Source organism: Hyperoodon ampullatus (assembly GCF_949752795.1).
Source record: "Hyperoodon ampullatus genome assembly, chromosome: 9".
NCBI lineage: Eukaryota > Metazoa > Chordata > Mammalia > Artiodactyla > Ziphiidae > Hyperoodon > Hyperoodon ampullatus.
This window is the reverse complement of record NC_136922.1, coordinates 22,822,466-22,845,198: the sequence shown is the minus strand read 5'-3', so window position 1 is coordinate 22,845,198 and position 22,733 is coordinate 22,822,466. Positions and strand designations below refer to the sequence as shown.

General features: G+C 55.5%; 1 protein-coding gene across 2 annotated transcripts in view; it reads right to left on the bottom strand.

Moving 5' to 3' along the window:
• The window catches only part of ADCY1 (adenylate cyclase 1), a gene marked incomplete at both ends in the record, with an annotated part of 118,954 nt that overhangs the window by 50,339 nt on the left and 45,882 nt on the right, over window positions 1-22,733 (bottom strand). For both annotated transcript variants that reach the window (XM_079711780.1, XM_079711779.1), the window contains 3 exons: window positions 573-714; window positions 5,876-6,034; window positions 11,110-11,237. In XM_079711780.1, the coding sequence (XP_079567906.1) occupies window positions 573-714; window positions 5,876-6,034; window positions 11,110-11,237 (429 nt within the window). The remainder of the gene's footprint in view (window positions 1-572; window positions 715-5,875; window positions 6,035-11,109; window positions 11,238-22,733) is intronic.

Sequence of the window (22,733 nt, the reverse complement as noted above, 5' to 3'; positions counted from 1 at the left end):
GACCTGCGCCCCTCACCTGAGCCCTGCGCCCCTCACCTGAGCCCTGCCCCCCTCACCTGAGCCCTGCGCCCCTCAGCTGAGCCCTGCGCCCCTCAGCTGAGCCCTGCGCCCCTCACCTGAGCACTGCACCCCTCATCTGAGCCCCGGAAGTGGTTCAGTCACCCTCAATCGTGTCCAGATCACTTTCCCAGGGCAGAGTGCCCTTCAGCGCTCACACAGGATGGTCACAAGCCTTCCTGTGTGCACAGCACCCCTCGATCCATAGTGCACCCCATCCCTGACCTCCTGCAGAGGGTTCTCAAACCTGATTTGCAGGAGAGGCAGTGAAGGCCCAGGCAGGTGCGGGAGGACTCAGGATGGCCCAGCCCTCGAAGACCCCAGGGCCCTGACTCCCAGCTCCATGCCCTCCCCTCCCCCACGGCCCTCCCCTCACGGGCAACAGGCCAGGCCCAGGACACAAGGTCAGCGGGGACACCCTCCCATGTGCACAGAGCTCAAGGCCTGAGAAGCAGCGATCTGGGGAGCCATGAGTCCTTAAGAAGGCTCCGCACAGGACTCCTTCTGGAGCCCACCTTTCGCCGATGGGAGGGCACGATGAAAAAGGTCTCGATGTTGTGAGTTTTCAGAAAACTGTTCCTCTCGTGTCCATGGCCCGGCTCCACCTCATAGTCACCATTCAGGCACGCCAGGGTGGTCTTTGTGATGTGAACCTTCCTACGGAAAAGGAGGTGGAGATTTGGACAGAGCCTCCCCTGCGGGGCCGCAGCTGGTCTGGGCAGCATCCGGGCGATGCTCTGCGGGGTCCTGGCAGAGGTGTCCCCCCCTCACGGGCAAGCTCTGGAAGGAACACTCAGATTCCCTGGGGCATATGCACAGGAGGAGTGACAGGTGGGATGGGGCAGGGGAGGGACCCCAGGAGAGAGGGGGAAGCGTGCAAAGGAGGACCAAGAACAGGGAGGGCTGCAGGCAGAGGGGATAAGGGGCCAGAGGGACACAAGAGGAACTGAAGGGGACAAACGAAGCAAGTGTCAGAGGACACAGAAAGGACGATGAGGGAAGGAGAGGGTGGCGAGGTGAGGGGAGAAGCGAGGCCCCTCCCCCGGCTGCGGTCCCCAAACCCCCAGGGCGGGAGGACCCCAGCCTGACATCAGGCCCACACTGTCCCCACACAAAGTGGGCGGGTGGGAACAGAGCCGTGTGCGTGGCATTCACGCCCACCCCAGTGAGTTGTCTGGTGAGAGAAGGAGAAATCCTCAGTTAGGAAAACCTGAGCAAAACTCAGTCCCCGTGTAACCTAGACACATGGCCTGAGCTTCCGGCCCTTAGCAAGGCCCGAGCACTCGGGCTTAGGGAAAAACACAAACTCCCCAGCATGCAATACACTCCCTGCAAAGACCTGAGCCCTCACGTCCCCAAACAGTCTCCTGAATTCCTTGGTCGGGGAGGGGGAGACACATGCAGGGCACTGAGGCAGGAGTGAGCATCCCCCCACGGCTGGCCCTGAGGGCACCTGGGACACTGTCACCCCATCAGCCTGGCCCTGAACTGCAAAGGGCATCAACGGTCTCCAGAAATGCATGCAAGTCCACTCATTCATTCACTGGTCCCCCTCCCTCCTTTCCTTCCTCCCTCCCTTCCACCAGAGAGAGGGACAGCACAGTCCTGTCACTGAGCTGAGGGGCCAATAGGGAGACAGAAACATCAGCAACCGCTCTCAGCACAGAGCATCTCAGGCTCTGGAAAAGAGGAGGGGTCTCGGGTGCAGGTTGCCCTTGAAGCACATGGTGGGAATGGATAGCACCCAGGCTCTCAGCCTGGACTGGGGAGAAACTGGAGGCCTGGCTGGTCCTGAGCAGCAAGGCCACTAAAGGGGACAGGGCCACCTCACTTGCAAGTGCTGCCCACCACTCACGGGGCGACCCCTCACCCAACACAGGTGGTGGGAGTGAAGACACCCGGCCACGTTAGCTAGCCTGCCCTGGAGACGGAGGGTGGGGATGAGGGTGGGGATGCCCAGTGTCTGCCATTCCTAAGGCCCGCAGCACCAGAGCCCGGTTATTGATGAGACTGTCTTGTCCAAGACAATAGGGCTGGGGAGATGTGGGACCTGGGGCGGAGGGGGCTCCACCATACCCTGGAGCTGGGTGGGGTACACAGGAGACCCCAATCATGGTTTCTACCTGAGGGCCCCTAGGACGGGGGACGCGGGTAGGCCATTTGCTCAGGACCCAATTTCACTTGCTTCCAGGCAGCCTGGAACATGCATCCAGCACATCAGTTTGGGGCTGACCAGGAGCCGTGTGTGCTTCAGGGCAGCAGAGAGGGCTGTGTGGTCTCCTGCCACCAAGAAGCTGAAGGCCATCTCCGTGCAAGAAGCAGTCAGGTTTCCCATCCTTCCCTGGCCTTGGCCTCTCCAAGGCAACCACTCAGGGTGTATGGCCTTGGGAAGGAGTCCATGAACCAAGTCCCAGGGGTCCCAGCATGAGATGCTGGGGTAAAGACACAGCAGTGATTCATTCCTCCCATCTGTCCACCCATCTATCTGTCTGTCTGATCAGCCACACTCCCCGCATACCCAATGAATAGAAGATCAGTGCTTGCAGAATGGATGTATGGAGGATGGATGGGTGGATGGAAGGAAGTATGGAGGATGGATGGATGAGTGGATAGGTGGGTGGATGAAGAAAGCAAAAGAAGGACCAAGGGGGAAGGGGGAGGGATGGGCTGGGAGTTTGGGATGAGCAGGTGCAAACTATTATATAGAGAATGGATCAACAACAAGGTCTTACTGCACAGAACAGGGAACTATATTCAATATCTTGTGATAGACCATAATGGAAAAGAATATGAAGAACGTATTGATATATATATATATATATGTGTGTGTGTAACTGAATCACTTCGCTGTGCAGTAGAAATTAACACAACATTGTGAATCAACTATACTTCCATAAAATAAAATTTTTTAAAAGAAGGAAGGAATCACATTAAGAACAGTGCAAGAAAGAGCAAACCTAAAGAGAGGTAGAATGGGGAAACCCTGAGAAGCTCCAGGGAGTACACCATCTCCAGGGGCCTGGGAGTCTCGGAAGGTTACCGAAAAAGCCCCATCACACACGTCCCACCCCTCCCCCACTGCAAGGGCAAGGCAGGACCCCGAGGGGTGCACACACCACGTGTGCCAGGCCCCTAGAGGCACTGGGGAGGGTGGCGTCAGCAGCCCCTGGTCCCCACTCACGGAGCAGCTTTCCAGCAACCCCTCCCAGGCCAGCTTCCTTCCGCTCCGGCCCCTTCCCTGCGGGGAGAGTCGCAATGCTCTGTCTCCCTGGGAGCCAGGCAGTCACGCTTTGGCCCTCCTGTGCCCTGAACCCTCTGCTGAGGCCACCGCTGGCGGCCCGCACCTGATCTGGTGTCCAGTCCTCATTTTGCAGCACTGAACACAGCTGACGGCTCTCCTTCCTCCCCGACCCTCCTCCCGGCTACCCGCACCCCCTCTCACCACCCCGCCCTCCCCTGCCCCTCTTCCTGTCTCCCGCCCTCCTTCTCTCAGGAACACTCAGGCTCGGGCCCTCCTCCTTGCACATCCTCCTGGCGCTCCGTGCGCAGTGCCAGGGTCTCAGTGCCCCCCAAGGGCCTGTGAGCTCCCCAGACCCCCGCCCAGCTCCGAACTGACCTCAGTGCCCAGGAGACCCAGGCTGACAGGTGATAAAGGCACCTCCCCTCAGCCCCGGGTCATGCTCCCCTCTCTGCGTCCCCCAGAGTGCTCCCTGTGGCCCCCCAAGAACGTGAACCCCACCGGGGCCAAGGGCTCTGTCTTCGCTGCCGACACCACCCTCCCCCCTCCTGGAAGAGCCAGGTGCTCTGGAAACACTGTGCACCTGGCGGGGGGGCGTCTCCGAAAGGGGGAGTGGAGGGGAGGAGGGAAGAAAGAAGCAAAGCAGAGGGCAGGGCAGGCAGGATGCGCCCCCCACCCCCGTGGGACTGGTAGGTAGAGTGAAAGGAGGGAAGCTACCGGTGAGCCGGAACTTGAAAGAGGCCCTGGCCAGGTGAAGGGGCCTGCGGAGCGGGGTCCCTGGCGGTGGGAAGTCCGTGTGCTTGTCCACACGGCAGGTGGAACGCTTAAAGACCTCAGTGGGCAGGGGAGGAGGGAGCTGGGCGGCTCCTGGCACCACCTGGCCAGCCAAGGGGCTGGACTTTGTGCAGGACAGCAGGGCTGCAGGCGGGCTGCTGCTGGGATTCACTCTGGCGCCCAGAGGGTAAGGGGCAGGCACGGTGAGAAGGTGGCCCCCCACCCCGAACCCTGCTCTGAAGGGTGGAGGACAGGAGGAGGAGTGGAGGGGTGCTGGAAGGACGGGGCCCTGGAGGAAGGAGGGGTCGGTGGCCAAGAAGGTCCCCCCAAGGGGACGCTCAGAGGCAGCCTGGGTCACAGATGACAATGCTGCGATTTTTTTTTTTTTTTTTTTTTTTTTGCAGTACACAGGCCTCTCACCGCTGTGGCCTCTCCCATTGCGGACCACAGGCTCTGGACGCCCAGGCTCAGTGGCCATGGCTCATGGCCCAGCCGCTCCACGGCATGTGGGATCCTCCCGGACCAGGGCACGAACCCATGTCCCCTGCATCGGCAGGCAGACTCTCAACCACTGCGCCACCAGGGAAGCCCTTTTTTTTTTTTTTTGCAGTATGCGGGCCTCTCACTGCCATGGCCTCTCCCGCTGCAGAGCACAGGCTCCGGACGCGCAGGCCCAGCAACCATGGCTCACGGGCCCAGCCGCTCCGCGGCACGTGGGATCCTCCCGGACCGGGGCACGAACCCGCGCCCCCTGCATCGGCAGGCCAATGCCGCGATTTTTGAGCTCGCTTAGAAATGCCGTGGCCACTCCCATGGCAGGCTCAGCATGGATTCAGGCTCGGTGGATTCTAATCTCCAGGCTTGCTGCTTCCTGGAGCCCCGTAAGCCCTCCTTCCCTGCCATTTCAAAGCCGCTCTCCAGAGCGAGTGGCCTTGGATGCCACTCACTGGTCCCTTGGCCGAGCTCAGGGCTTTGGCACAAGGAAAGGTGTCACCTGTTTCCGCCACCTCCCCCAAAAAGTCAGGCCAGGAGGGAGGGGTGAAGATGTGGCCCATAGGACGCCAGGTCTCTAGGATGAGAACAGGACAGCTGGGGACAGGCAGCCAGGGTCAGAGGGGCCCTGAGGCCCCTGAGAGTGGAGGGCACAGAGCTTTGCCCTGAGGTTTGTAAGACAGAAGCAGACATGCGTGTGCAGGAGTCTAACGCTCAGCTCTAGCCCCTGGGAACCGCAGCTGGGCCCTGCAGCAGCTGCGAGCACGGCCTGCCAACCCCTCCAAGAGGCGGAAATCGGGAGGGTGGGACCGTGAGAGTGGGCCTCAGAGCCCCCTCTTCTGCAATCACATCATCCCCCTGCTGCCCACCGGTTCGTGGAGGGAGGGGAGTTCCCGTTCAGTTCTCGGGTTAATGTTTTCACCGTACATGATGCCTTGGCTCTGTGGAATGGTTTGAAGAAAATGAGACCAAAGGAGGCGACTGTAATTAGAAAGCATTAGGAGTGCATGGACCAATGAGAAATGCATACTCCTCGCTCTAGAAGAAAATCTGTAACTTCCCTAGTGGGGCTCTAAAGGCAAGAACACTTTCCACTGTAAGTCTGAGAAAGAAAGCAAAATGAGAAGCAACAGTCAGCACGCAGGACAGCTCCGAGCCAGGCAGACCGCCGGGGCATTCAGTCTCCTCTTCCAGGGTCAGCCCACTCTCTTTGGGGTCTTGGGGGTGGGGCTGGGACAGCCGGGCATTCCCAGATCCCCAGGCAGAAGGATGAACTAGAATCCCCCGCCCCTGCCCTCAGGGTCCCCGATTTACCCAGGCAGGCCGGCGGCTTCCATGACGTTCGCCAGGGTCACGTCGTTGGACCACACGTCGTACTGCCACTTGCGCAGGCCCAGGACCCCGCAGAGGACTCTGCCGGTGTGCAGCCCCACGCGCATGTTCAGGTCCACCTCAGTCGCCTCGGCCACGGACCTGCAGCAAACACAGGCAGGGCGTGGGGCTGGGGCCCCGTGGTCTGCTCCCTCAGGGCCAGGAGCACAGGGCAGCGGGAGCATGGCAGGGGGGGCGGGTCTCCTGACCTAGTCAGCCTGACCGCCGAGCTGTGGGTCCTGGTGGGCAGGGGTCACTCCAAGCTGGCTCTCCCTGCTCCCTGGCCACTGGCCATCTCACAAGGCATCCCACCTCCCCTATCCCCCTCCCCACCCAGAGCAGCGGCAGAAGAGAAATGAGTCCAGGACCCCGATTCAGGACCCCAATCCTGCTCTGGGTACCATGACCTGATCAGGGGTGTTCGTGCCTGCTTGCTAGCCAGGGGCCAGCGTGAGAGCCCCGGGGAACATCGGACAGGGTCCCAGGAGCCCTGGGAACGGTCAAGGTTTGACCCTGAGTTCCCTGACTGAGAGGGTGGGCTGCAGACCCAGCCTGTGGGGAGGCCCGAGGCTCCACAAACCTGCCCCAAACAACAGGGGGACCTTGTGGGTTGTAAACTACACATCAGTCAACTCAAGGGAGAAAACAAGACAAAACATGCGGACGCTGAAATCAGACTGCAGGGCCAGTGCACGCGCGCTCCACTTCCCCAGGCACTCGTGTCTCTGGGCTCCAGCCCCGGCTGAGGAAAGGGTTGGCATGAAGCCCTGAGGGCCCCAGGAGAGACCACCCTCAGAGGTGGGGGGCAGCATCAGAAGAAACAGGAAGCACCCATCAGAAGAAACAGGAGGTGGTTTTAAAAGTTCCTTGGAAAGAGATTCACGGCAGTCATGCAGGCGGGTTGTGCTCAGAAATCCCCTCGGGGGACACGAGGACGCCCTGCATGGTTTCTCCAGCCCCACGAGGCCCACAGTGAAGTGAGATGCAGGAAGCACACAAAGGGCCTGTGATCGCACAGCCAGAGCACAGGGGACGCACCGCAGCCACGGGGAGGCCCTCTGATGCCACTTTGCTGGATTTTTCCACTTTTCCCCAAAAGCAAGAGATTATTTAATCTTTAAAATGTCTGAAGCATGTTGCTGAGGAAACAATATCGGGCCTGGCTGGTGTGCTCCAAGGGACAGAATTGCAAGGAAGCCGTGAGGGCGGGGAGGGGGTCAGCCACGGCGCCCCCAGCCCTCCCCACCCTGGCCGGGTCCAAAGGTGGCCCTGACCGGCACGGGTGTTGGATGGGGCTCTCCAGCCGGTGGAGACGTTCCGTAGCAAGAAGGGCAGGAAGATGGAGCTGAGGCTCGGGGACATGGCGGCCCCATGATTAGGACATCGGCTGTGAGAGGGAAGGGAGACTGGGAGACCAAAGGCACACAGGGCCACACTGCCACCACCCTCGGGCAGCCCGACATGGACTACCCACCCTCCGTCCCCTCCCAACAGCAGGTGCCCTGTAGTCCAACCACGTCTAGACCTGCCCCCCCAATACAGCAGGTGCCCCGAGCCTGTGAGCACAATCTCACTCCTGCTCCAAGTCTCAGGGCTGATTCATGTGCATCCCACCCTGTTCAAACATAACATAGGCCCAGCCTGGATGCTGCATCCAGAAAGCCCTTCCAGATCCTTCACCACAGCAAACCCACCCCCGTCCCTGCCCAGACCCTTGTCACTCTGCTTCCGCTATGATAGCTGGGTCAGGCTCCAACAGAGGAGACTACTGCATCCACGTGGCCACACAGCCGGGCTGACTCTACTGACCAGAGGCTTGGTGGACATCCTAGGGCCCTCCCAGAGAGTGGGCTGCAAGCATCCTGGGAGGGGCTGCCCCAGGCCGTTCCTCACCTGTGTCTTATCCCAGGCGGCTGGGACTTCCCACTTACCCCACCCTGGACAGCTGCAAGCTGTAACAGGGCTTAGCCACTGGACAGATGCATTCCGGCCACAGCGCCCGCCACTGGCCCCTTGGGTTTGGTGTCAGCCCAAGGGAGAAGGAAGGCGGTAGCTGACACCTCCTGCCCTGGCTTAGCTTCCACAGCCCACCTGCGTCCACAGTGTCCTGACTAGCCCCATCCCACCTGGTGGTCACTGCGCGTGAGCCAGCCTCCACGCTCGGTACCTGGAAGTCCTCTGTGCCTGGATGGGCCTGCCACCTGCTGACCCGAGGCCCATATATAGTGAACCAAAAATACCCAGACCACAAGCAAAGCAACGCCTGGATGAAGTATTTAGCAAAATGGTACCCTGCATGTTTGGAGGTCTGGTGATTTGCTAATGCCTGTGATGGGCAAGGTGCTCCCCGTGGCGTGGACAAACCCCATTCCTATAAGTGCACAGAATCCTGATGCTTTGGAGCCCAAGGGAGGGACAGCAGCAGCCCAGCTGGCTCCCTTTTCTGGGGGTTAATGAATTGATGACCGCAGTGGCTGGGGACCCAGCATCTTCTGTGCCAGCCCATTTAACCTGGGATCCCATTTAATTCCCACAACAGCTCAGAGATGCAAACACAGTTTCTGCATGTCACAGCAGAGAAAATCAGGGATGCAAGGAAACCAAAGCGTCACCTCAAGGATGGGGAGCCAGGAACCCAGGGGGCCTGTCTGCTTCCTCGGGCAGGAAGCCCCCAGCCCACTCAGGAACAGCCGCATCTGGGGACTGATGGCCTGAACTCTAGGAAGTGTTCTTGTACCAGACTTGGCTGCAGAGGAGCAGTTTCCTTGGGTCTGACCTAATATTCAAGGCCTGACAGAGGGAAGCGGGCACTGGGGTGCAGGAAAAGGTAGAGGCACAGATCTCACATGGGCAGCACACCCACTGGTGGTGGGGGGTGGGTAGGATCAGGCCTGGGTACCCTGGGGAGGGGCCACAGAACTTAGGGTCAAAGACATAGGTCCAAGCAGCATGACACCACCAGGAGTCCTGGAGAAACCTCCCCAGAACCTTCAAGGTCAAGGACTAGCCCCTGACCACCAGGACGCAGGGCCTGGACGTGGCCATGAGGTTGGTCCCACTGCCCTGGTCTCTGCCAATCCAACCTCGCTCAGAGCCCCGGATGTCATGAAGCCATCACTCCCATTTTTCAGATGGGGAAACTGAGAGCCAGGGTCACAGCTCTGCAGGGGCAAGACGAAGCCAGTCACCACACTTGCTGGGCACGTAAGGCTCTTCCCACTCTATCTCCATTCCTCCCACAGGGAGGTGCCATCTGGCCAAAACCGGGAATATATATATGACTTTAAATTATTATTAAAAATCACACCAACAACAATTAACTTGTGGTGTTTTTTTTAAGAGCACATTGCACACCTTAATGGGGTCCACAGTTTGAGAGGAGGATCTGATTTGGGTGCTGAGGGCAGATGGGGGCCAGATTCCCCAGAGCAGGAGCCCGGGGGACACTTGGGCACTGCCACTCCACTGGGAGGGGGTTGAGAGCCCTGGGACTCCACATTCAAGGCTGTGTTCTTCGCTCGGTCTTTCACACGGAGCACGGAAAATCTTTCCACCTGTTTTCCCCATAGAGATGAACTTTCTACCAAGTGGAAAAAAGATCATTCCTCACTTCTTGGCCAAGGAGAAGACCCTCGACCCCTCCGGTCTCACACAAGGTCAGAGCCGGTCTGGCTGCACGCCTGCCTGCTCCTGCCCTTGCAGAGATTTCTTCCTCGGTTTTTACAGATTCCTTATTCAGCTCCTCTCTATCCGACGGCGGCAGCAGCAAGCGCTTGACCCACACAAGTCGGTCCTGCACTCACAAGGGTCGGAATGGATTGTCCTGTTTTCTGAAGTGAGCGACCCTGGTGGATGTGCTGCCCGCAAAGCGTCCGCCTGAAGAGGGAGCTGACAACAGTGGTTCAACGCCCCTACGGTGGGGCTCGCGCATCCCCCTAACCTGAGCATCTGCATCACCACGCACGGCGTCTGCACGAGATGCTTCAGGAATCTCATAACCTTGCCAACCATCCCTCCCGCCTTTGGGTGTCCTCTGTCCACTCAGAGGTCCCCAGGCCTGCAGCAGACCTCTCTGTGGCCCCGGCAATGGACATCTTGGCACCGCAGCCTCTTCTGCTTCCGGGTCACCCACGGCGCTGTGCCTGCGACCCAGGGCCACCTCTGGCCTCCCCAAAGAGCAGGCCGGTCAACAACCAGCCTCTTCTCCAGTTCAGCTTCTTTTCTCCAGAGCAGGGGCTGCATATTGAAATCACCTGGGGGGGGCGCTTTTCCACCCTCAATCCTAGACCACAGCCCAGACCAGCTGCCACTGGCTCTCCGGGCAGAGCAGGCCTCAGGGATTCGACTTGCCCAGGCGATGCCGACACACAGCTCCTGGCTCCTGAGAAGGGTACCAGGCCGAGCACGCTGGCGAGGTGCTGAGCGCCCTGCTTCTGCACACAGTGTGCAGGTGTGTGGACCCCGCAGTCTGCCTCGCAAGGACTGTGCAGTTGAGCCTGCTGTTCATCCCATCGTGTTCCATTCTTGTGCTATTACTTCTCTGCTCCCAAGTGTGAAACCACACCAGGCCCTGGTGACCCCATCTCACGGAGCCGAAGCCACCTCTCCAGTCGAGAAGCTGGAATGTGGCTCTAAGCTCCGTCCACCAGCCCAACCTCCCAGCTCCACACCCTCCTTAACTAGACGGAAGGCTCCCACCTCCTCATCCCCTGATGAGAACTATGAGGGTGGCTAAGAAAGGAACAGGCCAGGCCCCCAGTGTTCCAGAAATACCTGCTCCATCCCACCCTCTCTCCACAGAGAGCACCTGACACCTGGTCACCTGCCTGCATGGACAAGCACATGGGACTCCTTTGCAACTGGAACGCGGCCGGATTTGAGCCAACCCTTTCCCGCAATCGACTCCTTGAACCTTTTATCCAGCTAAGCTCGAAGGGTCATTTCTTTTGGCCTGACTAATGCATAGCTGGCAATACCCTGGATCACTGTAGACAAAGAAATGCAGTCCCCACAGAATGCAAAGAAGGGAATCACAGAGGCAGAGCTGCACAGAGCAGGCGGGACTCCTCCACCCAGCACCTCGCCGCGTGGCTCTGGGTCTCCGCAGCCACGGCACAAGTGATCCACCTCAGACACACCGGCTGGGATGAGGCAGGCCTGCACGGCAGGGCACTCACGTGATGGTGTCGATCATGTCCAGGCCCATCTCCACGCAGCAGTGGGCGTGGTCAGTCTTGGGCTGAGTGAGGCCGGACACGCAGTAGTAGCAGTCTCCCAGGATCTTGATGCGACGGCAGTGGTTCTCCTTCGGGCGAGAGGGCAAAGGGCATGTTAGTGACGCACCTGGGGCCGCCCGAGCACCTGCGCCTCTGCCACCACCAGGCGCGCTGACCGTTGAACTCAAGGCCCAACCTAGACCAGGGCCCAGGCGGCTCTCCCACAGTCAGGGCACCTCAGGAGGGCAGGTGGCCCCTCTATGGCTGTGATTAGGGTCGCCTTGGGGCACCCCACGCCGTCCCCGCTACCCGCACTCAGCCTCTTCCCACGCGGGGGTCCGCCTCCCCTGCCCTTCAGATCACCGGGCCAAGCCCACAGGCCCTTCAAGGAGGGGAGGTCACCCCATGCCTGGGAGCCAGGTCCTCTCCCCAAGGAGGGGCCCCCTCTTCCAAGAGGGGCTAGTACAGTCCCCGTCCTTGGATCACCATGTGATTGGCCCTTTTGGAACATGCTAGACTCCTTTGCCAGCCCGGAAAGGGCAGGCCACACGCATCTGAGTGGCCGTGGCTTAACCCAGAGTCAAGGTCCACAGGCCGTGTGAGCAGCTCTCCCCAGAGAACCACCAGCTGGGGCCTGAGCCCAGACCTCACCACCCACAGGGAACACCTTGGAGAGTCATCCAACGCTGCAGAAGGTCTACTCGCGCACTTACACAAAGGTGAGAATGCCAGCACCCACCTCGCCCTCACGTTGAGGACAGAGAGACACGTCAGACGCTTACAACCACCTGTCCTGCACCAGTCCACTGGGGTCAGCTATGATTATGACGGCGACTGTCAGTTTTATTTCAAGGACAGCATTAAAACGGCAGTTTTAGAGCATTTTGTTTTCAACACCCCTTCAAACCCCCCCTAAATAACTGAGGACCTCACAAAAAGTTTTCATGTAAGCAGGTTACACCTATGGCTATTACCACATAAGAAGCTACAACTGAGAGATTTTTTTAAATGTATTAAAGCATTTAAAGTAACAATAGCAAATCCATTACATAATAACATAAGTAACACACTGTTTGAAAAATTATGACATTTCCCCAAACAAAAACAAATGAGAAGCAAGGCATCCTTCTCACTTTTGCAAGTCTCCAGTGTCTGTCTTGACAGGAGACAGCTGGATTCTCTGTCCTACCATTCATGACATCGTGTTTCCTGAGCTTGTGCACGTCCGTGACGGGGAGCAGCCTCACGCAGCCTGTCCGAGGATGAGACGGACCTCCCAGCCCCCGGGATGGACAGCCCCCCGGATGGTCCTGTACAGCCCAGAGCTCTGCCGACCCTACTCTGAGAACACATTCTACAGCTTGTATTTAATTCTGCTCTTTGGTTTCTTACAAATGAGCCACCTCCTGCGGGTTTTCTCCAATGCTGTGAATTCACACAGTGCCCTGGGATGAGAATTCTCAGCCCTCACCACCCGCGGGTTCACACACGGCCCGCACTTCTTCTGCAGGACGCTGTCCACCGGGGCAGGGGGTCGGAGAGGAACAAGGGCCAGCGAGCCTGCTGCTCTCCTGAGAGACGGCCCAGGCCACTGAATGGCTGGGGGCCCAGCTCCCCCCAGCCCTGGGCCTCCCTCAGTGTAGGGACAGTCGGTCAAAGGGGAGAAGAGCCGTCACTTCCACCTGTCGGGTGGCCTCTGGGAAAACCCAGTGACCGGGTCTTCCCCACGCTAAGCCCCACAAGCTCCCCCTGTGGACAGGGAGCTGGCCTCAGGGAAGTCCAGGGTCCAGCCACTCATCCTTCAAGAGACCAGGGGCGGCCACTTAACCATTAGGACACCAGCCTCCTGGTCTGCAGAAGGGGCTTGTTTCCCAGCGTCCCACGGGCAGGCCGTGCCGGGGCTGACTTGTCCCGTGACAGAGTCTAGGAGCCCAGGGCCTGGTGCAGACGTCCACACTGCAGAGCCCCTGGGAGGCAGCCGGCCAGGCTTCTCCAGGCTAGCAGGCAGCCCGGGCTCTCTTCTGGCACCTCTAGAGTGTCCGTCCTCACCTGTCCCCACCGTCACTGCCAGGACACACCGTGCAGGCCAGCGAGGGGCAGCTCCCCCCCATACATCCGCATTCCGTCTTCACACTCGGGCTGCCTTCACTAGACCCAAGCGCCCAGGATGAGATGAGGGTCCACTGCCAGGGGCGCGACCCTCCCCAGGCGCAGAGACCCTGGGTGGAAAGCTCATGATCCCCGACTCGTCCAGCCCCCTCCCAGCTCTCCATCTGGTGAGCCAGACCCCTCCCTCTGAGGAGCCCACACAAGTGACAGCACCTACCCCACGTCGGCAGCATTCTTGCAGAAGATTTCTAAGGTCACCAAGCCCTGACTCTGGGGACCTCGAGGATGACAGGTGTCCCCACCCATCAGCATCTCCGTGGGATGCTGAGTGTGGGTGACTGCGGACATCCCTGCATCCCCCAGCTTGGCTCCGCAGAGATCCCAGCCACCTCCAGGCCCCATAACCCCAGCCTTCTGTTCATCTCTTCGTGTCCCCGACACGCCTGACCCTGGGACTAGCCCTGCTCGGTACAAGGCCACTGAGCGGGCAGGTGTGTGCGCGCACGCGTGTGTGTGTGTGTGTGTGTGTGTGTGTGTGTGTGTGTGTGTGAATGGGCCATAAATCCTACGGGCAGGTCGTAAGTGGCAGTTGTGCCATCAGATTTCAAGGGAAATCAGAGGCCGTGGGTGGGGCTGCCCCCCCAACAGCCACCCTATGAGCCGGACTGTCATATGTGACACAGAGACTCAAGAGTGGCCGCCACAGGAAAGGGAGTCTCTGTGGGGCTGGGTGGGATCTCTGATGGCCGACCCCTCAGGACAGGAGGTGCTGAAGAGCCCTTCCTCTTGTAAACTGTGCTGAAGGCAAGTGGTGCCCCTGGCGAGCCTCAGGAGCGACCCCTACTGCCCGGCATGGCTGCTCTCCAAGTCAGGACGGGGGCATCTAGCAAGTGACATCCAGGCCGCGGGCTCACAGGTAGATGAGGCCCACCGCATTCTGGGGAGAGCTTCCTAAAGAGCAGCCATCCTCTGCTGGACCCGCCAACACACACAGGAGCATAGTTACAGCCCGTCAGCGACAAATGTGTCACTGGCGACCATCCTGAGACAGTCCCTCCCGGGCTCAGGACAGACTGGGGAAGTGAAATGCTCACCCGTCCCCTTGTTTTTTAATCTCAACTCTCCTGACTTTTGTTAACAAGCTTAAGAGACCAAAAAAACGATGTTTTCCATTGCTTTTGGTGTTTCAGATAACAACATCTTCACTGTAAATACGGAAAGCCAGCGCCTGGAGTTCCCCTGCAGGGAGCGTTTGTGACACCTGAACAGCTGTTTCCCAGCCAAAGCAAAGAAAGAAAACGGAGGAGGAGGGCCGGCGGGGCTTGCTTGGAAGGGACAGGAGTGACAGGACATGATGGGCAGAGCGTCCTTAGAGCAGCACAGGGGCTGCCGGGGGATCCAGGCAGGAGGGTCTCCTTTGCTTCCCAGGTATGGTCTGCAGGCCCGCTGGTCAACTCTGGACCCGGCTGGCCCTGCCCGAGAGGATGACAGAGACTCCCACACTCAAGGGCTCTGTGACCCTGCCGCCCAGCCCTGGACCCAGGAAGAAGCAGAGAATTCAGTGGGATCTCAGGAACAGCCACTGCCACTTCAGAACCGGAAGATGCCCAAACCCCTCTGAGGCCGTCTCTGAAACAGCGGGGTCCAGAGAGGACCCCACACTGCAGCTGGCTTCTGGGAAGGCTGGGGAGCTCCCAAGACCTGGTGGCACCCCTGGGGGAGGGGAGGTGCAGAGAGAGCTTGAAATGACCCAGTGACTGCACCTGATCCCCAGGTGACAGCATCCAAAACCAAATGGCCAAGTCACGTTAACTTTGCACGGCACTGGGCCATCAGTGGGAAAACAAAATAAGAGATTTTAGAAAATGTTCCTCTAGGTGGCTGTCTCAGTGTTTAACCTGCTGTGTCCACACAAAGCTGAAAAGAAATGCACCAAAATATAAACCACGGCTATCGCTAGAAAGTAGGACACATAATCTTTTCAACTTCAGTTTTCATAGATCATTCCTTTGGTTCCTTTTACTGAGTCCCACACGCTGCACCCACCGCAACAAGGACCACGGATATAAGCGAAGGGAAGAGATGAGGACCCTGTGCTCCGAGGGCTTCCTGCCCACAGGGAGGGACCACACAGGAGCAACAGAGCTGGAACCCAAGAACGCACAGACGTCTGTCATACAGCAGAGACCAGCCGCACTGACTCAGGACCAGAAGTCTCTCCAGCCTCAGCCACGCCCAAGGGACATCAACGGGCCCCACTGAGGCACACTCTCCAATAATAAATAGTCACAGGTACCCATCTGCTCCTGGTATCCAAAAGGAACAGTGGAAGAGCAACCCCAAACAGAGCACAGATGCCTAACTGCACAGGGCGCGGGGCGATGGTGGGGTGGGTCGGCCCTCTCTCCGCGTATCTTGCCTCAGGGTCTGCACTGTAGGACAGAGCCGTGCAAATATTTGATGTACTTTAAAAAGAAAAATTAAATTTAGAACAGCAATGCCTAAAAATAAAACCAAAATGAAATAACTGTGACCACGCTGGTAGCACAATTCACAGGTGGTTTCACAAGTGGTTTCACAAGAGACAGGAAAACACGTACTTGACTGTATATCTAGTGGGATGTAATTCAAGGGCAAGATAACGAGAGAAACCGCTAAAGAAATCTTAGATTGTATTCAATGGTCTTATTGTGGGGAATAATATGGGTAATGCTATTTTGAATCAACTGTATATAAAAGGATGAAACAAAAAAATTCTATTACTGTCATTAGGGTTTCCAGCATCAAAGGAAAAGGGACACAAGTATAAGAATCACGGAAGTTAAGTGAATTGGAAAGATCAATATGAACTCAGAATTCATTCAGGAACACATCTTCCATGTCTGGCTCCTGTAAAGTCCCAGGACCAGAGACCACCCAGATTACAGGCTGGAAAAACCATTTCCCAATGAAAGAAACTAGGGCTTCTGGAAAACGCCGCATCTGTGAGGCTGGACCATGCTCAGAGGGGATGGGCTGAGTCACGAGGAAGCAGGAAGCAACGGCACGGCTCACCCCTTTGGAGGGTTCCAGTCCTGAAACTTGATAAAGAAATGAAAAGAATCAAGCATCCACTGAGGATAACGAAAGAGCTGAGGACTAAATATTCTTCGTTTTTAAAGAACCACAAGCTAATAAATGCAGAGGAAACAACAGGATCAGAAAACTATCACTGTGTCAACCAGAGTGAACACTGATGGGCCAAGTTTTCGACGCAGCTGCTGTGACCCTCGGGTGCAATGTCATAGGAGACGGGTAACAACACGGGAACCTCAGACCCACACGCCCTGGAGGGAGGAGGCCAGCGGAGAGGGGTGCGCTGGGGACAGCACTGAGCTCCAGGGAAGGGTGGTCAACACAAATGAGCGAGCCCAGGATCTAAGGCAGGTAGAGAAGGTCCGCTGGCTCAGGAGAAGCACAGGACACACCCAGCCTTGGGGCTGAGCTGCCACAAAGGGCAGGAGCATTAACAAGGAAAAACCAAAACCAAGAAACACTTGGCATATCCACGGAATACGGTGTGTGTATTCATCCAGGTTTTTGTTTTCTGTATCCTATGAAGGTCTGACGTCTCGGGGGGCCTCGCTGGCAGGGAATGATGACCACCGCGCAGGGCTGGCTAATTCCTGGAGACAAACAGCGGCTTGTTCCTATTACACCGGCAGATCAGAAGCCCCATCTCCTCTGCGAGCTCTCACACTCCGGCCACTGGCCCCACCCTAATCACCAGGGCAGGGACCAGACCGCAGGGAACACCGACAGCCCAGAGCCCTCACTATCCACACTGTCCAGCCCTGCGTCTGCTTGTCCCCTCTTCCCGTGGAAGCGCCAATAAAGCCCCGTCCTGCTCTCCCAGCCCCCTCTGCCAACCTGGGCGCCCGGTGGTGCCCTGTGACCTTGGATGGCCTGGTGTGTCCCCTCGTCTCGGGGACCATGAGCATCCTTCTATGGCATTAGCTTCTGCGTCATCACTGACACCTCTGTAACCCAACCCAAGGGTACAATTCAGACACACGTCCACCTCATGTGAATCCTGACTGGAACAAACCAGATCTGAAGAAGAGATGTGTCTGAGACGAGCAGGGTGACCAAGCCCAGAGCCAGACTCAGGAATCTGTGACTGCAGTTAGTGCAATTGGGTGCGACAGGGGCCTTGAGGTGGTGCTGGCCGTAACGTGCTCAGTGGAAGAGCTACTCACCAAGGATGCAAGCGTGTCGTGCGGGGCTGGGAAGGATCTAGGGCGAGAGTGCAGACCAAGCAAGACTGGCCAGACGTTAGTTACTGTCGAGGATGGGCTGTGGGTGCCTGGGGAGAGGGTGCTACGTTATTGTCTCTACCTTTGTGCTTGTGTGAATTTTCTAAAACCTTCAGGGCAGGGTTTGCATCTGACTTATTCATGCTGCATCCCTATCACCTAGGACAATGCTGGCACACAGTAGGGACCGGGGAGCTGCTTTCTGAACCCAGTTATGAACACATGCCTCCACGGTGATGCGTGGAAGAGCCACATCCTCCTCCTCTGCACGGCGCTCAAGGGGCCCATTCAGGCTACCCTACCTCTCCCTCTATCACGGCTCCCCACTCAGGCCTCAAGTGAGCCTTGCTCTCCACACCCCCCTCCTCCCTCTTCCTAGAGCACATCTCCCCACACAGGGGCCTGGGCCACCGCAGCTGCTGAACAAAGGTTTCCTCCCAGCAGACAGGGTGGTGAGTTTCTACAGGTGGCCTGATACGAATGACAGACTCCTTCAAATTCCAAACGTCTACTGGCTTTTCAAGAAACAATATCTAGGGGCTTCCCAGGTGGCGCAGTGGTTGAGAGTCCGTCTGCCGATGCAGGGGACGCGGGTTCATGCCCCGGTCCGGGAAGATCCCACATGCCGCGGAGCGGCTGGGCCCGTGAGCCATGGCCGCTGAGCCTGCACGTCCGGAGCCTGTGCTCCGCAACGGGAGAGGCCACGACAGTGAGGGGCCCGCGTACCGCAAAAAAAAAAAAAAAAAAAAAAAAAAAGAAACAATATCTAGGGCTTCCCTGGTGGCGCAGTGGTTGAGAGTCCGCCTGCCGATGCAGGGGACGCAGGTTCGTGCCCCAGTCTGGGAAGATCCCACATGCTGCGGAGCGGCTGGGCCCGTGAGCCATGGCCGCTGAGCCTGCGCGTCCGGAGCCTGTGCTCCGCAAGGGGAGAGGCCACAACAGTGAGAGGCCCGCATACCGAAAAAATAAAAATAAAAAAAGAAACAATATCTATTCCCTGCTAATCAAGGGATAATTAAAGAAATCCAGGTTCATCATCAAGGATGCAGAAAGTTCAGAAAATTAAAAATCATAACTCACAACTCGCAATAACCACAGTTATTCTGGAATATTTCATTTCAGCCTTTTCTCTCTGGCACTCATATAAGTGTGTGCACAGACATTGTGAAAATTGGGATTCTACTCTATACGTTATTTGATCACTTAAAATCGTTCCTTTGGGTCAGTTTTCCAAGCTGAGCTCTGGTGACAGCTCCACCGCCACACCCTCCAGGCTGTGCTCACGATGTCTGTTTACATCCTGACCACAGTCTAGCAAACATCTCATTCAGCAAATCCTGGTTTTGCACAATTGGCTCAAGGTCTCCCCACCCAAGCTGTAAGTACCCTGGCTGTAAGTTCCCTGACTCCGTCTTTGTGCTCCAGCACCCCTTGCCCGACAGCAGGTGCACAGGTGGCTTTGCTAAAGGAACACCGTCCAGCAGAGTTACAACTGACCCACGAGCATGTGTCAGGCCTGAACGCGGCCAACTCTGCACAGCTACGGGACCAGGGTGTCAGAGCAGGAAGGCTTGACCCTCTGAAATGATCCCAAGGACAGTCTCCCGAGGAGGAGGAGGGATGAGGGGGTACAGGAAGGATGGACCTGAACACACACCCGAGTAGCTCGGAATCGGGCAGGGAGCTCTGCCCTTGGACCAGCTTCCGTGGGTCCCTTTCAGAAACATCCAGAATAACACAAATAACTGAAAAATAATGTCCTCACTAACACAGGTCATCAGAGTCATCTTTCAGGAATTGCACCCCCTACACTCTTGTCCAGGAGCCCCTTGGTGTCGACTCCACATGGACCAGAAAGGCTCACGAAGCGTCCGAGTTCAGGGACAGCGCAGACTGGCCAAGTCCAAGGGCGGGCATCCCCAGGGAGAGCCCCTCAGCAGACTCTGAGCCTCCCGCACTTGTCCACGCTCACTAACCACCCATGACGCCTGTGGGTCAGCCTCCTGGCCCCAGGCACCACCAGCACTGTCCTAAATCCAATGCATCCCCATCCTGTGCCAGGCAACTGCCACCTCGGGACTGAGAACTGACAACAGTGCGAAAAGTTCTCTCTGGAAACAGTCCCTGAAGGATTCCTGGGGTCATGACCAGAGCTAAGGACTGTGTTCTCATCTGCCTGTCACCCCTGAGGAGGGGGCCACAACCAGCCCAGGTGGCCTTGCTGGTAAGAAGACAACTAGGACTCAGGCTCGTCTCCGTAGCAGGCACACCAAGGACCCTCCACGCTGGCGCACACCTCCTGAACCAGCCAGAGGGACGTCTGCTTTGTTCGACCAGTTCACTTTCCCGCAGAGAAAACTGATCCACAGAAGGGCCCTGTCCCCAACAGGTGGTGGTGGAGCAGGGTTGAGCCCGGGACAGGTGCTTCTCCATAAACCCAAAGCGGGCAGCCAGTTGCCAAATACACACGGACATCAGAGCAAACACAAATCTAAAATGGATCCAATAAATGGGGGGAAGGTCAAAAACATAGTACCCATCTGTGGTCATCAGCCGTGGATCGGGGTAAATAAAACGTCAGCTCCTGTGGAGACTAAGACAAACAGACTCTGTGTTTGTTTAACTGCCCGGCAGATACCTTTGTAAAGGAGGATGGGTTTGGATCCCTGGGGTCACCACACCCTCCTCACCGGGCACTTGGACACAAAACAAGCACATATGAGAAAAACACATCCAGGTGCTCATCAAAACAGGACACCAGCAGATTAGAATGAAAATATGTTTAAAACACATAACATCAATGCACAAAAGAACAGAGAAAAAAAGCAATAAATTAGAAGGGAATGAGGCCATTTTAATTTGAGCTTCCTCACAGTCACCTCAACGACAAGGAAAAAAGATCCGAGGTGAAACTATAATGTCTGAGCTGGAAGCTGCACTGGATGGTATGTGACAGGTTAGACGCTGAAGATGCAAAGATGAGTGAACCTGAAGGCGCAGCAGTAGAAACTGTCCAAAATGAAACAGAAAGAAAAAGAACCCCCAAAATAAAACAAGATCATCATCCTGACGCGGGTGAAACTGGTGTTCCTGAAGGAAGAGGAGGAGGGGCACAGAAAAGTATTTGTAAAACGGTGACTGAGGGTTTTTCCCCAAATATTATGAAAACTACAGATGCAAGAAGCTCAATAAACTGCAAGCACAAGACACCTGAAGAAAACCACAGCTAGGCACGTCAAAATCAAACTGCTGAAAACCAGCAATGAAGAGAAAATCTTAAAAGCAGGCAGAGAAAAAAGACATTTCATACAGAGGAGCAAAGAGTTGACAGAAGACTTCTTGTTGAAAACAATACGAAAGATGACAATAAGAGCAGCATCCTTAAAGTTCTGGGGGAAAGACCTTTGCACCTAGAAGTCTATACCCAGCAAAAAAGAAATTCAAAAAAATAAAGACCAAATAAAGAGTTCTTTCAGAAATATAAAAGCTGAAAGGATTTGTCACCAGCAGGCCCACACTGCAAGAAACACTAGAGGAGGGCTTCCTTGGGGGCACAGTGGTTAAGAATCCACCTGCCAATGCAGGGGACATGGGTTTGAGCCTTGGTCCGGGAAGACTGCACATGCTGCAGAGCAACTAAGCCCATGAGCCACTACTACTGAGCCTGTGCTCTAGAGCCCATGAGCCACAACTACTGAGCCCGTGTGCTGCAACTACTGAGCCCAAGCGCCTAGAGCCCGTGCTCCGCAACAAGAGAAGCCACCGCAATGAGAAGCCCATGCAGCGCAACCAAGAGTAGCCCCCGCTCGCCACAATTAGAGAAAGCCCGTGCGCAGCAACAAAGACCCAATGCAGCCAAAAATAAATTTTAAAAAATAAATGTATTTAAAAAAAGAGAAGAAGAAACACTAGAGGAAATTAAACAGAAAAAAAGATAAAACATGGAAATATGCCACACATAGACCACACAAATGAATGAAGCCCATATTCTGGGCCATAAATTTAAGAGGATTCAAATTTTAAAAGTATGTTCTCCAACCACAGTAAAATTAAATTTGAAGTCAAAAACAGAAAGATCTTTGCAAACTCCCTCAGAAAACAAATGTCTTAATAATCCCTGGATCTAAGAAAAATTAAAGGGAAAATTATAAAGTATTTTGAATTGAACACAAATAGAAACACAACATATCAGAAATTTGCTAAAGCAGAACTTCAGAGGAAGTTCACAGCATTAAACACTTATATCAGAAGAGGAAAAAAGATCTAAAACACAATGGTCTCTGCTTCTACCTTAAGAAACTACAAAAAGAAGAGCAAATGAAAACCAAAATAAGCAGAAGAAACAAAATAATAAAAAAATCATAAAGAAATTAATAAAATTGAAATCGAGATATATGAAACCAAAAGCAAATTCTTTTTAAAAAATTAATAAGATTGATAAATCTGTAGCCAGAATGATGAGACAAAAAGAAGACACAAATCACCAAAATCAAGAATGGGACAGGTGCCATTACCACACATTCTACAAATATTAAAAGGATAACAAGGAAATCGTGTGAACAACTTTATTCTAATAATTTTGACAACTTAGGTTAAATGGGCAGACTCCCTGAAAGATTAAAAAACACCAAGTTTATTCAAGAAAAAAATAAATAACCCGACAAGCCATACTGAAAGTAATTGAATTTGTAGTTAAAAATTTCCACAAAGAAAACTCCATGCACCAGTAAATTCTACCACACATTTAAGAGAGAAATAATACCGATTCTACACAAACTTTTCCAGAAAATTGAACTGGAGGAAATACTCCCCAACTCTTCTATGAAATCAGCATTACCTTGATACCACATAAAAACAACATAAGAAAAGAAAGCCACAGACTAATATCCTTCAGGAGCATAGATGGAAAAAAAATCTAAACAAAAACTTAACACACATGTACACACACGTACACCTACATATTCACATACGTATTACCTCATGTACACACATGCACACATATACATGTATACAGTTGCATGCATGTTCATGCACACTCATGTATATACAATGCACTCACATGTACCCACACACTCACATACATTTATATACACATGCTCACTCACATGCGTACACATACACACACCTAACATATCTCTTACTCCAGTCAACCCACCATGAGGCTCCAGTGTGTGCAGCACC